The sequence below is a fragment of the Eretmochelys imbricata genome, chromosome 2, assembly GCF_965152235.1.
Source record: "Eretmochelys imbricata isolate rEreImb1 chromosome 2, rEreImb1.hap1, whole genome shotgun sequence".
NCBI classification, from domain to species: Eukaryota; Metazoa; Chordata; order Testudines; family Cheloniidae; genus Eretmochelys; species Eretmochelys imbricata.
This window is the reverse complement of record NC_135573.1, coordinates 214217666-214232700: the sequence shown is the minus strand read 5'-3', so window position 1 is coordinate 214232700 and position 15035 is coordinate 214217666. Positions and strand designations below refer to the sequence as shown.

The following is a 15035-nucleotide window of genomic DNA, read 5'->3' as shown; positions in this document are numbered from 1 at the left end:
CATAAAGCTATAAGTCACGGTGCTGCTGTGTAAGTATTTCATGCAGAACCTTTAAAAGCTTTCCCTTCCTGATTGAAACTATCCAGGCCTTTGTGCTAGAATGCTAGGGAAGCACCAGCATTCCCAGCAGCCCAGGTGCCACATGTGATTAACAAGAAGGGTTATGCTCAGATGTTATGTGGATGGGTTCATTATAATTACTGAGAGGTGATCACAAGTATCAATGCCTAGCACTGACATTACACATCTGCTACAAAGTATCCCCTCACATTCCTCTCCATGACTGTGTAGCAAAGGAAGTCTGAGGTTTTAATTTGACCTAGCAGTCTCAGAAGACTGCTTTTTCTCCCAATGAACTTCCAAAGACATATGTTCATATCTAGCTATCGCTGTACAGTATGTTGAAATAAAAACTTAATTTCCTTTGGAACACAGAATCATCTCATCATATGGTTTTGTCACACCACCCTATAATGCTGGGCTAATTCCATTGCTGTTGTAAGTAGGCACAACTTAATTGAAATCAGTTGGTTTACCCCACCAGTGGCGAACCAGTTAAAGGTCATCGTGGATTATTATTCAATATTTTATTTGTTGTTACTTATGAGGAAAAATCCATGTAGCACTGTAACTCAGTGTACATGCTTAGGCCATGTCTACACTAAAAAGTTAGGTCAACACAACTATGTCACTCATGGGTTTGAAAAATCCAAGCTTGACCCAGAAGAGGAATAGGTGCAGGCTCCAACCTCAGGACATCTACCTGCACCTATGTCCAGCACAGAACAAGAGGGAGGGGAGTTGGCACAATATTTTTTTCTGTTTAGCCAGGATCTACACATACCATTTTAAACTGTATTGACCATTAAGAAAAACCATACACCTATTTTTGTAATTACTTATTTCCATTTTCCAGCTGATAATAGCAATTATGAACGCAGCTCAGGCTACTTCCTGGGGATTAGTTACTAGCTGAGATTTCTCCCATCTGACCATTAATCCTCAGGAAACACCCTGCATAAATACTCTGACATTTGTTTCATACTATTCTATGGAATCCAGCTATGATTTTTAATGTCAAGACATTCAAGTAGAATTCAGATTTAGATTCCACTGATTCTTTCTGTGCAACCAACTCAGTATTCCTAGTCTCAATTAGTCCAGTCCCTGGCAGGATGAAAGGCAATTTCTTGTAAAATATATTCTTTTCAATTCCTAAAACATAAGTAATTAAGGAAAGTGGATAATGCTGGATCTTTGGATGATCACACACAAATTATGGATCTGTCAAAAGACAAGTAGGGAACACTTTGCTACAGTTCTTACTAAAGACTATAACTGAAAATCAAGTCTTTTGAGTTCAATGGGTGTTTTGCTTGAGAAAGGATGGTAAGATTGAGACTTTAGAGATCAATATTCTTATTTATTTTTCCCCACCATAATAAATCTCCCTTTGCATTTGATACTAAAGGGCACAAGTGATAAATCTAACAAGCATATTTAAATAACAGAAAGTAACTCCACTGGAATGACAAGGGTTTTTTCAGTGTATGCTATTATATTTAGCAAAATTAATGCTATCTGGCATTATCATCTTCATGTTATAAACAAATTACTGCCTTCTAGCTGATGTGATGAAATAATAGGTATGCATAATAAAGACAGAGGTAAACTTAGAATGCCATTTTATGTACATGTCTTTGAAGCTCCCAACGAAAATCCTGTTTCATTTTCATGTGTGCACACACATGTATACAATGGGTCTGGAGCGGTACTATTTATAGAAAATGTAAATTAAGTTTTGAGTAACTGACCAGTCTTTATTAGCCTCTCATGTTTAGAGTTTCATGAAGCATGGTCTTATTTCTGAGCAGACCACCAGAATTAGTTAGCATGAATGTTACTGCATATTGTAAAATGTCTCTCTCATATTTATAACATCCCTATACCCACTGTCTAATGCATTCCAGCTAGAGATCATACATTTTGCATATGATCGGGTGAGCCTGCTAATACCTTTAGGTTCTTATACTGCATGCTATCTGAGTATCTATTGATTTTAATTTCAGATATAATTTAAGTTGTTCCTCAGGGGAGGAAGATTACAACAAACTCAGGTATGTAATCAGGCCAAGATGAAAGGCTTTCAACTAACAATATTGTTGTATGAAAGATTCTGGATGTTTCTGAAAATGTGCACATTTAAACATTAATGTGTTGAGCCTGGATTCTGCAAACACTTATGTGCATGCTTAACTAAAACACATGACTAATTCCACTGAAGTCAATATGACTATGGACAAAAAATCGTTAAGTATGTGCTTAGGTGTTTGCAGAATGAGGGCTTGGAGAGCAGGAAACTGAGAAGAGTGCTGAGAAATTCTATGGTCTCCTCCTACTTCACAGAGCAGGGTAAGATGACAGGATGGTAAAGGTCTCTACTCTGTCCATTCTGGTGCTGCCACGTTTGGAATTGCACTACTGGTAATGTGAGAATGGAAAATTTCCCCAAAAAATATTGGCAGAGATATAGCCAGAATGTGGTGAATAGTTGGGTAAACTTCCAGTTGAGTTGACAGAGTTGAGCTTTAAAGCAAAAAGGGAATAACTAAATGAAGCTTTGTGTTTCAAAAGCACCTTTTGTGTATCAAAGCACCTTTTCTGGGAGTTCAGATGCAATTCCCCACTGATTCTGTTTCCTTCTTAACCTTCTCATCCCTGCCTCAGAGACTGACAATAAAGGGGTTTTGGTCTCTTTTAAACAATTTTTTAAAGTTTTTTTTTAAATGTCATTTTTTCTTTTTAACGAATAATTGTGTTAAAAGTGTGTAGCTTGAAGAGAGCAGAGTTGTCATCAAAACATTGCAGGTGTAAAAAGTCACACACTGCTTACTATGGTTCAAATGGAAGCCTTAGTTATGGTTTGGCCATTCTGTGATGTCTTCCTTCCAACTCTAGTAGATTGTTCTGTGATTTTTCACAATTCAGAGAGCAAATAGATGGTGGACAACTGTCACAATGCCTGTAAGTATTTAGCCACAAACCATTGCACAGAATGGAAGATTGGATGTATTTTAAATAGAGATGCATTGGGCAACCTGAAAACCCATTTATTCCATTCTGGCAGATAGACATTTAACGTCAATGAATCAAGTAGTGTGTTTCAATGGGTTAACTGAATTTATAAATATCTGTTTCACAGCAACACTGTTATGCAGTATAAATGTGTCATTTTAGCATTATCTCTAATTTTTTTTTCCATTTTACACTTAATATCTATGGGTAAATCAAATGGGGAGAGCGACTGCTGCTGGTAGTTTTAAATATTAAAAGAAACACTTCAAAATCTATTACTTTCCATCAGTACCTGTCTTTCAGTGAGGTCCAGATTTACTGCTATCTCATATCTCCTCAGCCTGGTCAGGTAGTTATGATGGGCAAACTCTGCTTCTAGCTCTCTGATTTGCTCCTTGGTAAAGGCTGTCCTTTCCTTCCTAGGCTTACTGTTGACCTCTGATTTGTAATTTCCTTCCTGGGAATCTGAAACAAAGGAGAGATAAAAGTGAAAGTTATGACAAGGGTTTGATTTATTAGGAACTAAACCCCACAGATTAAGGCTGTGCTCATCCTCTACGTGAGCACCTCAAAAACTTCCCTGCCCTGGAATAGCAGAAGCACACTAGCTTTGATACTAATGGACCTTCCACTGCCACAGAGCAGAGTAGCAGCCGTTTTCCCAAGAATCCTGAATGTAACTAAAGAACTAGCACTGAATCTTCTAGCTAGTGACCAACTGGATGGCATGTCAAGGGTTGGCTCTATTCTATTATTTCACTGACATGTCAAGCAAAGCTATCCCTATCAGAGGGCATACCTTCAATTTTATCCAATTACAGCTTTACAGAAATAAAATAAATAAAGAGACGAACATGTGAAATCCAGTCAAAAGCATGATGATGAAATGGATGAGCACCGACTGCAGAATCATAAGGTGCTTCCTCCTAGCATGCCGAGAAGTAGACATTCCATAAACCCCCCAACTTTTAGACACGCAATAGAAAATAGTGCTGCCACCATAGCCCATACCCTAAACTATTCTTGCTGAAGATGCAGGGAAATTATCTCTGCCATGATCACAACAGTGAAAATCCTCTCACAACCCTCATAGTTTCAGGTACTCTCACAGAAAAATATCAGGGGTCTGATGCAAAGCTACTAAGTCAATGAGTCTTTCTATTATCATCAATGGGCTTTGAACCAGGCCCCATTTGAATAAGTGCTATGATCTGATTGTTGACGTTCCTAAAGTTTTGTCCCATAAAATGTCTTTTGCTCTATCTTTTTCAAATCTGGGCATGTCACAATACCTGCAAGTTCAACATTAGTAGGCGTGCAGCATAAGAATCATTTGTGAACTCCTGGCCTCATGAACCATCTCAAAAATGTCACAGATACATTCACACTTCAGCTACTGATTTAAATAGAAACCTGCATCAATTTCCAACTGGACAGACACATAAGGAGTCTCTCTCTGACGTTCTAGGTCAGATGAGTCATTAGCATGCTTGAAATAGCCTACCAGACCACTGAGCCCAATAACAAAACTATTAACAATTATGCAGGTTTAGAAGAGTAGAATGAGAGTGGGTTTGCGGTCAGTATTACCCTGTTGCTTGAAAAAAAAAAATCAGTGACTTTTGTGCAAAAATTAGTGAGAAATCTTAATGAATGATTCAATGCTACAGTCACTGCCACAGGCTATAGCTTCAAATCCCAATGGAGTAATTTAAAGAACAAAACCAAACCCAATATCAGTGATATCATGGTGGTGGCCAGGATATAAGAATGTAAACTGAATAGGGGGAAATGTTTTTATTTGATGCAAAATATAAATTTCCAGTACCTCATTATGGATGAGACTGTGTCCTGTCCCTGTGCAGTTGAGAAGGTGAGAGTAGAATGGAGAGAGGTAAAAAACAGCCTTCTCCCACTGCTCCACTGAAAGCAAAAGAGCTGGACAAAAAACTTAAGTCCCCTGTTCTCAGGTGAGCACAGCTCCTTCCTAATAATCTAGGGTGCAAATTACCTCAAAAATGGCAGGAAGGAACCTGAGTCATGCTCCCCTCTTCCTTCTGTACTAGCCTGCAGAGTGTGTTGCATCAGCCAATTGGGGGAGCCACCAGGAAGCATAATTCTCCCCAAAATTTTCAGCATGCACACTGCATTTCCTTCTTGGAATTGCTCCTCAACTGCTGCAGCTCTGCCACACCCCAATTCAGGTCCATGTGTAATTTACAAATCTCATTCCACATACTTGAATCCTTATACGAGCACTCTCCATGTATCCCTTTAGATGGAAGCCTAAATCATCTTTTTAGGATTATAAGTGATAGTTACACTTAGAATCATAGAAATGTAGGACTGGAAGGGACCTCAAGAGGTCACTTAGTCCAGTCCCCTGCACTCATGGCAGCACTAAGTATTATCTAGACCATCCCTAACAGATGTTTGCCTAACCTGCTCTTAAAGATCTCCAATAATGGAGATTCCACAACCTCCAATTTTTCCAGTGCTTAACCACCTGACAGTTAGGAAGTTTTTCCTAATATCCAACCTAAACTGCCCTTGCTGCAATTTAAGCCCATTGTTTCTTGTCCTATCCTCAGTGGTTAAGGAAAAAAATTTCTCCCTCTTCCTTGTAACAACCTTTTATGTACTTGAAAACTGTTATGTCCCTCTCAGTTTTCTCTTCTTCAGGACCAATATTTTCAATCTTCCCTCATAGGTCATGTTTTCTAGACCTTTACTCATTTTTGTTGCTCTTCTCTGGACTTTCTCAAATTTTCTGAAATGTGGCACCCAGAACTAGACACAGTACTCCAGTTGAGGCCTAATCAGCGTGGAGTAGGGTGGAAGGATTACTTCTTGTGTCTTGCTTACACCACTCCTACTAATATATCCCAGACTGACGTTTGCTTTTTTTTGCAACAGTGTTACGCTGTTGACTAATATTTAGCTTGTGATTCACTATGACCTCCAGATCCCTTTCTTCAGTACTCCTTCCTAGGCCATCATTTCCCATTTTGCAGGTATGCAACTGATTGTTCCTTCCTAAGTGGAGTACTTTGCATTTGTCCTGATTGAATTTCGTCCTATTTACTTCAGGCCATTTCTCCAGTTTGTCCAGATCACTTTGAATTTTAGTCCTACTCTCCAAAGCACTTACAGCCCCTCCCAGCTTGATATTGTCCAGAAACTTTGTAATTGTATTCTCTATGCCATTATCTAAATCATTGATGAAGATACTGAACGGAACTGGACCCAGAACTAATCCTTGTGGGACCCCACTTGATATGCTCTTCCAGCTTGAGTCTGAACCACTGATAACTACTCTCTGGGAACAGTTTTGCAACCAGTTATGCACCCACTTTATAGTAGCTCCATCAAGGTTGTATTTCCCTAGTTTGTTTATGAGAAGGTCATGAGAGGCAGTATCAAAACCCTTACTGAAGTCAAGATATGAAACATCTACCACTTCCCCTCTATCCAGAAGGCTTGTTACCCTGCCAAAGAAAGCTATTGCGTTGGTTTAACATGATTTGTTCTTGGCAAATCCATGCTGAGACTGTTACTTATCACCTTATTCTCTTCTAGGTATTTGCAAATTGATTTCTTAATTATTTGCTCCATTATCTTTGCAGGTATGGAAGTTAAGCTGACTGGTCTGTAGTTCACCGGCTTGTCCTTATTTTCCTTTTTATAGATTGGCACTATATTTGCTTTTTTCCAGTCCTCTGGAATCTCTCCCGTCTTCCATGACTTTTAGAAGATAATCGCTAATACCTCAGATACTTTCTCAGTCAGCTCCTTGAGTATTCTAGGATGAATTTCATCAGGCCTTGGTGACTTGAAGACATCTTGCACAGGCATGAACTCTTTCCTAATATAGCTCTGAACATACATTGATCCTACATGAACCGCAGCAATGTTGTTCATAAGGTTGATAACCACAATGGTAGTTTGATTGTGGAGTATTTAAGCACTGCTTCATGCTTTAGTATTAAACACCGAGGATTGGGCTATACTAGAAAATTTATACTGATATAACGATATCAGTGGCAGGGTGTCATGTTTTTACAGATGCAGTTATAAGGCACCTTTATGTCCATATAACTGTGGTTATACTAGGGCTTTTACCAGTATAGCTTATTTCAGTCCTGAACCAGAAGAAGTTATACAGATATATGCATTTTTACACTGGTACGACTATGTCCACAGTAGGTGGGTTTTGGCACTTTAACTCTACCAGTATAGTTAAAATGGCAAAATTTCCAATATAGAGAAGCCTTAATTTAAGGCAGTTAATAGTGACTTCCTGCAGACGGGGCAATGCTCAGGATGTAAAGGCCATAAACAAGGGGGTCTTTTCATCTTGATTCATGAAGTATGTCTCCCAATTATCGGAAAAGGAATATTCTGAGGAGAGAGAGAGAGAGAGAGAGAGAGAGGAGAGGAGAGGAGAGGAGACAGCTCCAGGTATGCATACATATTAATCAGTAGAAGAATAATTTTGATTAAAATCCTTTGAATAACACTGAGTTCCTGTGAAAAAAAATCCCTCCCCTTCTGTGTGGCATGAGCTCTACGATTAGACACATTCATCATTCTGTCAAAGTCTCTAAGACTTTTTTGATCTGAGAAGTATGCTTCATAGTACCACCTACAGTTAAGCAGAAAGTAACGCTTGGTGCCATGGCAATTGGGAAAGACACTGATGGCAATTCTTTACTGCAAGCATATGGATCATCACAGAGAACAGTAAATGAACTAAGAATGCAGTACAACCTTAATGATAAAAAAAATACATCTCAGTGAGACAAGTCATCCTTTGGATACTGGTATTTGTAGGTCAAAGTCAAAACTTTAGGTTTTAAACTTGTGAAAGTCAGGAATTCAGAATCTAAATCCCAAGCCCCTAGGATACTGGTGCACAAAGAGGCAAATGTAACTGTCACACAAGCACATAAGAAGTATTTCTCCTAATCATGCTTGCTGGCATACAGCCTGAATGGTGAGTTTAGAACAGCCAGTAACATTACCTGTTTTAGCCATTTCCTGTGTGAAACTAAAGTTGCTGGGGCAATTTGTTATTTAGACGTTCCTACCATTACTGGATACTAGTAAATGTCACACTGTACGTTTTTGAGAGCAGTAGTTCTGTCAGCAGTATGTTTTCATTGGCAGATTGGCACACTGGTAAAGTCTGCATTTTTGTGAGGGTTTTTTTTTTTGTTTTGTTTTGTTTTGTTTTTGGCCTCTCACAGAGAGCTGATGTCATTGAGGGTTCAGTGTTTGGTAAAGCATGCTTTAACTGGCCTTCACACTGGAAGCATCCAACATGGCTTGCAAATCAATGACTGTGTTTCAAGGATTGTCATTCACCCCTTTCTTTGCCTGGGCACAGCACTCTAGAGTCTGGACTGTCTTGTTTGGTGACTCTTCATGCACACACTGATTGCTAGAGCACAGTCTAAGCTTGTTTACATTTCATATAATGACAGTTATAGTTATCTACCAGTAGGGCAGCTTAAATTAATTTGCTTGGCTGCAGTACCAGCAGCAAAACCATTGCATCTTAAGGGAGAATTCAAATCACTTTTGCCACAGCTACTACAGCTACTGGGGGCTTTGGCTGCTTAGGGTTTCCTATGGTGCTTATCACAGTAATCTTTAGGTGCTAGAGTCATACATTCTAGAGCTGAGAGATTAAATTAATTTTTCTTTGTACTCATTGCTAGTAGCCATAAGAATGTTCAGTGAATACAAGGAAGGACCCTATCATGAACTTCTAGTTGCTAGTCTTTTCATTGTGCCAACATTTACCCTCTTCATGTCACTGGAAATGCTGAGAAAACTCAGACTAAGTAATAATTTGTTATCAACAATTTGACTGAATTAGTTCATCTTTGTATATTTCCTGATGAATCTCTGATTTCATAAACACAGGCATGAGAAAAATGTTAAATTGTGTTTATTTTAAACATTTAGATCTTCTATAGCACCATGTGATGTTCAAAGAACCTTGAGAAAAAACACATGATAAATACAAATACAACTAAATGCTAAAATTGGAAAAGTACACAGAAACGTTAGACACCAAGCACACTCCTCTTAGTAACTACGTTTACACAACAGAATGATTAAACTTCTAGGGACTCTGTTGAAACAAAAGTTTGGACATCACTCAAGTTTCAAATCCAACATCAACTAACTGTATTGCTTGATTCTAAAATTTAGTTAGTTAAATGCCCACAAGGTGTATATCAGTGTGTTTATTTACAAGTAGTTTAAGATAATTACACAGCATAGTAATTATGCTGGCAAAGAGTGAGTCAATGGGGTTCTGCGTAGCATTTTAAGGCATCTAAAAAAATAAATACTCAAAAATCAGGCATCAAAAATCCAGAAAGTGTGGTGGATTTATAAGGTGTCATGTCAATTATAAACTCCTACAGACCTTTGATTTTCTCTCTGCTTCAGTGCTTTTTATTGTGGTTTGTGCACAAATCTCTTTTTCTCCCTATTCATTTCAGGCTACTCAGAATTATGTTTTTTGGACTTGGTACTAATATAAACTTTGGTTTTTTAATTTCCATAGTAGTAAATCTAGGGGTGTTTTTTTCTGGAATGCTTCTTTTTTAACAGTCTCTAAAAAGGCAAGATTGGGAGATCCCATCTTTTTTGTTACCTTAAGGACTATGTTCATATCACCTGACTGGTTTCTCTTTGGTGGAAAATGGGTGGGAAACTTGGAAGAGATTTTTGGCAGATTTCATGTAGCTTACATCTGTTTTGCAGCTGTTGCAATTGAGGCAAAAAAAAAAAAAAAAAAACACACACACAACCACCCACCCTCAGTTTTCTTTTACTGGCTAGAGCCTATGCCAAATGGTAGGTGTAAAGGCAGAGAACAAAGTCTAGTGGGAACCTAAATTACACTCCCTTCCCCCCAAAAAACACAAAATATTTACATCTGGTCCATAACACGTTACGTAAAACACAGTAATCTACATTGTGCGTCGTCCCCACCCTCAAACTCAGGCATACATTCAGAAAATGTAGGCCAGTATTCAGATACTGGTTGGTGGACAATCTTTCTTTTGTAAACCTTTGCTCTTTGGGACTATGCTAATACAAATAGTCTGACACGATTGTGAAACATACAAATCACCCTCGCAGGATTGTTCTGTCTGCTTTTTAGAACTCTAGGTCTATAATTTCACCCAGTACAGTAAGATGTGCTGGTTCACTGGTGGCAGAATGTACTATCTGGAAAAATATCATTAAGGCAAGACTGATTGTACAGCGGGTTACCTGAGGGTAGGAACGTTACCTTGGTTAAATTATTAGTATATTGTTTAACAAAGTCTGGAAAAAAGGTTATGAAAGACCATCTCCATCTGTGCTACTCTGACACAAAAGTTAGCTTTCTATTTTACTCTAAAGAAACATTGTTGTCAACCTCATTCTTACGGTACTACCAAAATTCCTGTATCTCTTCCCAGCACCTTTACATCAGTGAAATAAACAGTCATGCCACATATACTTTAGACCCTGGTAAAAATGGAGTAATGCAGTGGTAAATCTGCCCCACAGTATGTAGAAAGCATATGAATTCCCTGCTGGCAATTTCTTCTCCATGAATAGCACCCACCTTGATATCTTTGCTTTTGAGGCGTAACTGAAAGAAGGCCACTAACACAAGAACAAATATTTACTTTGTGCCACATTATTTATTTACTGCACTCCACCAGCATGCTCAACCCAGCAGTAATGTAAAAAGATCCTGCTCTAAAGAGGACAAAGTCAAAATCATATGTAAAAACATGAAAAGTGTCCACCCTTTGCTTGGCTTCTTTCAGCAAGTGGCCAAACCCTGGCTTTATGGACGGAAGTGGACTTTCAGCTAGTATTTGCAATACAAAAAAATTCTGCATGCAAGAAAAATCAAAATAAATAAAACTGCTGGTTTTTCATTAGAGGTTTCATAGATAGTTGCCTGGTTAGCTAGGGTCAGATTGTGATACCGATACTCACACTGAGTAGTGTGTTATTTCATGAGTAGTCCCATTGACTTCAGTGGGACAACCCAAGGAGAAATGTACTTACTATTCAACGGGAAAAAGGCCCATCAGAATTTGGCCCCTAAAATTTTCTTTTTAAGGGCTGGATTGTGTAACTCTTATTCATATTGATGAGCAGCTACTCCTGCAACTAGTCTCATTGAAATTTGTGGGCTCTCTGATGTGACAAAGCGCTTGCCAACACAAAAGTTGCACAGTCTATTCCCACATGTATATTTCATTGTAACTTTATTGTGATGTTGTATAAACCAAATACTCTTAATTGCATACTTTCTTATAATGGTCTTCAAGTGCTTGTAGAGTGCAACTACTACACACTGTTTACTTTAAAATGGAGCAATCTATACAAATATCTTATCATGACAATCTTGTTACTTCATAGTGACTTAACATTGCATGAAGCAGTGTTTCTTTCTAGCTTAATTCCTCCACAGTCACTTAAACCACTATCCTGTAAACAAAAGCTTTATAGATTCTGAACATCAACAGGACTCTACAGTGGTATGTTGTTCAGTGCCAAATACCTATTACTTTTTTCTAAGACATTAATTGAATAAAACTAAATGAAAATTTAATTTGTCTCCTTGATAAATAGCTTCAAAAATAATAAAATTGAAATACATTTTTCTTCCCCTAACAAATGTAAAGGACTGCACATTTTAGTGGCGGGTTTTTTTTTTTTTTAACCACACACTGCATGGCCTGACCACTTCTGATATTTTAGCTTTGTATAGTCCCTGTCTACACAATAATATGAAATGCCCTAATTTTTCAGTGTACAAGCAAAACATTGGCATATAATCCCAGTTTAGACCCTATTGTTTTGCCAGTGACTACAATAGGAGCGGAACTGGGCTGACAGTTGCTGGTTGCATTATTTACACCATATGGGACGGCACGCAAAAGTGTAGGATGGAAAGTGTAGGAGGTATGAGCTCTTGTATGAGTTTTAAATAAAGGGCTAAACCATGCAAAAGCTGATGGGTAAACCATTAGTTGCCCAGCAAACTTTCCCACTTTCCTATTGCAAGCAGGATTACCAAATCCTGCTATATCTCTGAATCTTGAGATACTAATTTAAAAACAAGCAAGCAACTTGCCTTCCTTTCGAATATGTCCACTCTATAGATATAACAACTCATACTCTAACCTGGTGTAAAACAGTGTGGCTTCACTGAAGTTAATGGAGTTGCACTGATTTATATTGCTGTGTACAGGCAGTACAGATTAGCTTATCCGAGAACATCATAAAAAGTACAGAGTCTTAAACTGGTCAATAATACTGAAGATGTTGCTGGAGCAGCAATTTACCACAGACACTTACCGAATTCTTCTTTGAAATATTTGAAAAAAAAACAGCTCCTCCTCCATTACCATAATTCACAACCCTGCATGTGAAAATGGGCAGATCTGCACAGTAGCATTTGTAGGATGTCAAAATTACACAAAATCTTCTTTTCATAGTAATGAAAGCAAACACTGATTGGCTTATTGAGTTAATGCTTTCTAAACCAGCCTGTGACAATTTACAATTTAAAAGACAGCCTCATATCCCCTCTCAATAAAACTGTAGATTGACTCAGCAAAACATGGATATTTGGAAACATACTATAAACTGCCCTATGCCATTATCTACCTTCCATGGCTACCAACATTTTTCGTTATTACTGCCTCCTGAAAGTGGCAGTCCAGGAATTACGTTACAGTGTTGGAAACACTGATTCACTACCATTGTGATGTCTAGGCTTTTTGGAGTACCTGCAGTACCTATGTGGAATGGGTGTATTTCTGTAAGTTCAAGTAATCCACCCAACCACATCTGTATATCACATATATCTGGTGTGGCCAAACTGTTGCTTGTGAGCTACATGCGGCTCTTTTACAGTTATAGTGTGGCTCGTGGAGCCCCCCCAAACTCCCCCCTGTTCTCCACCCACCAGACTTGGGGGTGGGGGAGCTCGGGGTTTCTGTCCTGTGACAGGATGGTGGAATTAGAGGCTTCTGCCACACGGGGAGGGGGGTGGTCTTGGGGCTTTAGACCTGCGTCCCGGTAGGGGCCGCCCTGCAGGGCAGGTTGTGTGGGTCTTTCGGCTCTTGAACTTCTGAAGATTATCGTATGTGGCTCGGAGGGTCAGTAAATTTGGCTACCCCGACATATATGTTTTTATCTATTGCTTCAATCCTGCAAACACTAAAGCCTGGGCATGCGTAACCCGGGCCTGCTTGGTGTGGCGCTCTGTCCCCCTCCAGTGGCACCTAGCCCAGCTAGTGATTGATGAGTCTGCTACAGCCTTGGCTAAGAGCCATGTGACTTTTAGCTCATGCGGTAGAGGCTCATGCATTTAACTCCAGAGGTCCCAGATTCAATCCCGCGCACTGAGGACCAGGATCTGGTGGCATTACACATGACTTAAATCATGTGAGGAGCTCCACTGAAGTCAATTGGATTACTCACACGAGTGACATTACACGAGCTTAACTGTTTGCAGGACTGGCGTTGATATTTGAAAAGTATTGTAAATTAATGGAAACATGTAGTTTGATTCTAAAGGTTCTCTTTGCTCTCTCCCTCTCTTTTAAACGCAGTGTGGACTGCATCTTAATAGGGAGATTGTATAGTGGAACCTCTAACCGCCATTTGGGATTGTGCGGACAACATTCCTCCCATTGACCATTGTATAATGTCTGAGTCTCTGTGGAGATTGTTGATATTAAGATCATATTTATTTTTAGTGTTAGTTGTCTTTAAAGTCATTTTAGCAGCTGGAAATAAGGAAAGCTAGTACTATGTAACCAATCATCTCTCCACCGAGAACCAGCAAGTCCTAATGAGTAAGGATTGGTCTAGCAGTGTACGTGAAATAAAAACGGTTTACTTAGGTGCATATGAAAGGCTGCACATGGAAGACTTCCACAAGACAGACACATGACATAACATAACTTAGTTCTACAAAACATATATGAAGTAGAAAGATTTAAAAAATAATTCTAAGTATACAAACCCTTTACCATTTTCTATTAGGAACAGCTTCCTACTTAAAAACAAAATTATAGTGTATTTTACTGACGCTTCCTCTGAATAAACAAAAAAGATTTCTAAAGGGAGAAAATTATAGTTAAAATAGTATTTTCAATTATTTAAAGAACCAAAACATAAGGGAATGAAGGAAGATATAAACTATACGAACACGATAACTGTATCCTGTTTTATACTTCTTTGTACCAACACTTGCATTTTTTTGTTATATTTATTGAGAATCTAAGGTTTACATTATGCAAAGTATGAAGAAGGTTAAAACTGATTTTCCCTTATGGTGAATTTCTGGAACCAGTTCAAATCTTGCATTTCTTATTGTTTTTATTTATTTTAGACACACACACACCCTGCAAAGGGATCTGTGTGAGCAAATCCTTATGCCCCTCCATCAAGTCCCACTGAAATCATTGAGACTCCGTGGGGCATAAGGAAATTCACTATCTGCAGGATCAGAGGCTTCTAGTGTGTGCATCACTTTGACAGCTGGTATCTAGGAAATGGGCTTGCATGAAATCTTCATCTCCAAGCTTAGAGGCAGGATACAAGTTAGCCAGGCAGCTATCCTACTGCTGCAGCTCATAGCAAAGGCTGCAACCTGCTGCATTCATCTACTCAGGGTTTGTGGCCAGTTCATGGTCCTACTGACTAGTCTCCAGGCCTGTCCACACTCTATGCTCCTGCAGAGTTTTGACAAGAAGCTGAACTTCATGGCATGCAGGAGGGTTTGGAGCACCCCTGAATCCCATCACTAAACAGCGAGTATACAAGATACTGTTTGCTATCCAAAGGGGATACTTCCATTTCACCTTGAAAGGAGATTGGAAATGAAGAGGGGTACAGTGACCCCAAAGATT

General features: G+C 38.9%; 1 protein-coding gene across 1 annotated transcript in view; it reads right to left on the bottom strand.

Moving 5' to 3' along the window:
• Positions 1–15035, bottom strand: part of MEOX2 (mesenchyme homeobox 2) — a 68426-nt gene that overhangs the window by 13927 nt on the left and 39464 nt on the right. Inside the window, exon 2 of the mRNA XM_077809366.1 lies at positions 3368–3540. Within this exon, the coding sequence (XP_077665492.1) occupies positions 3368–3540 (173 nt within the window). The remainder of the gene's footprint in view (positions 1–3367; positions 3541–15035) is intronic.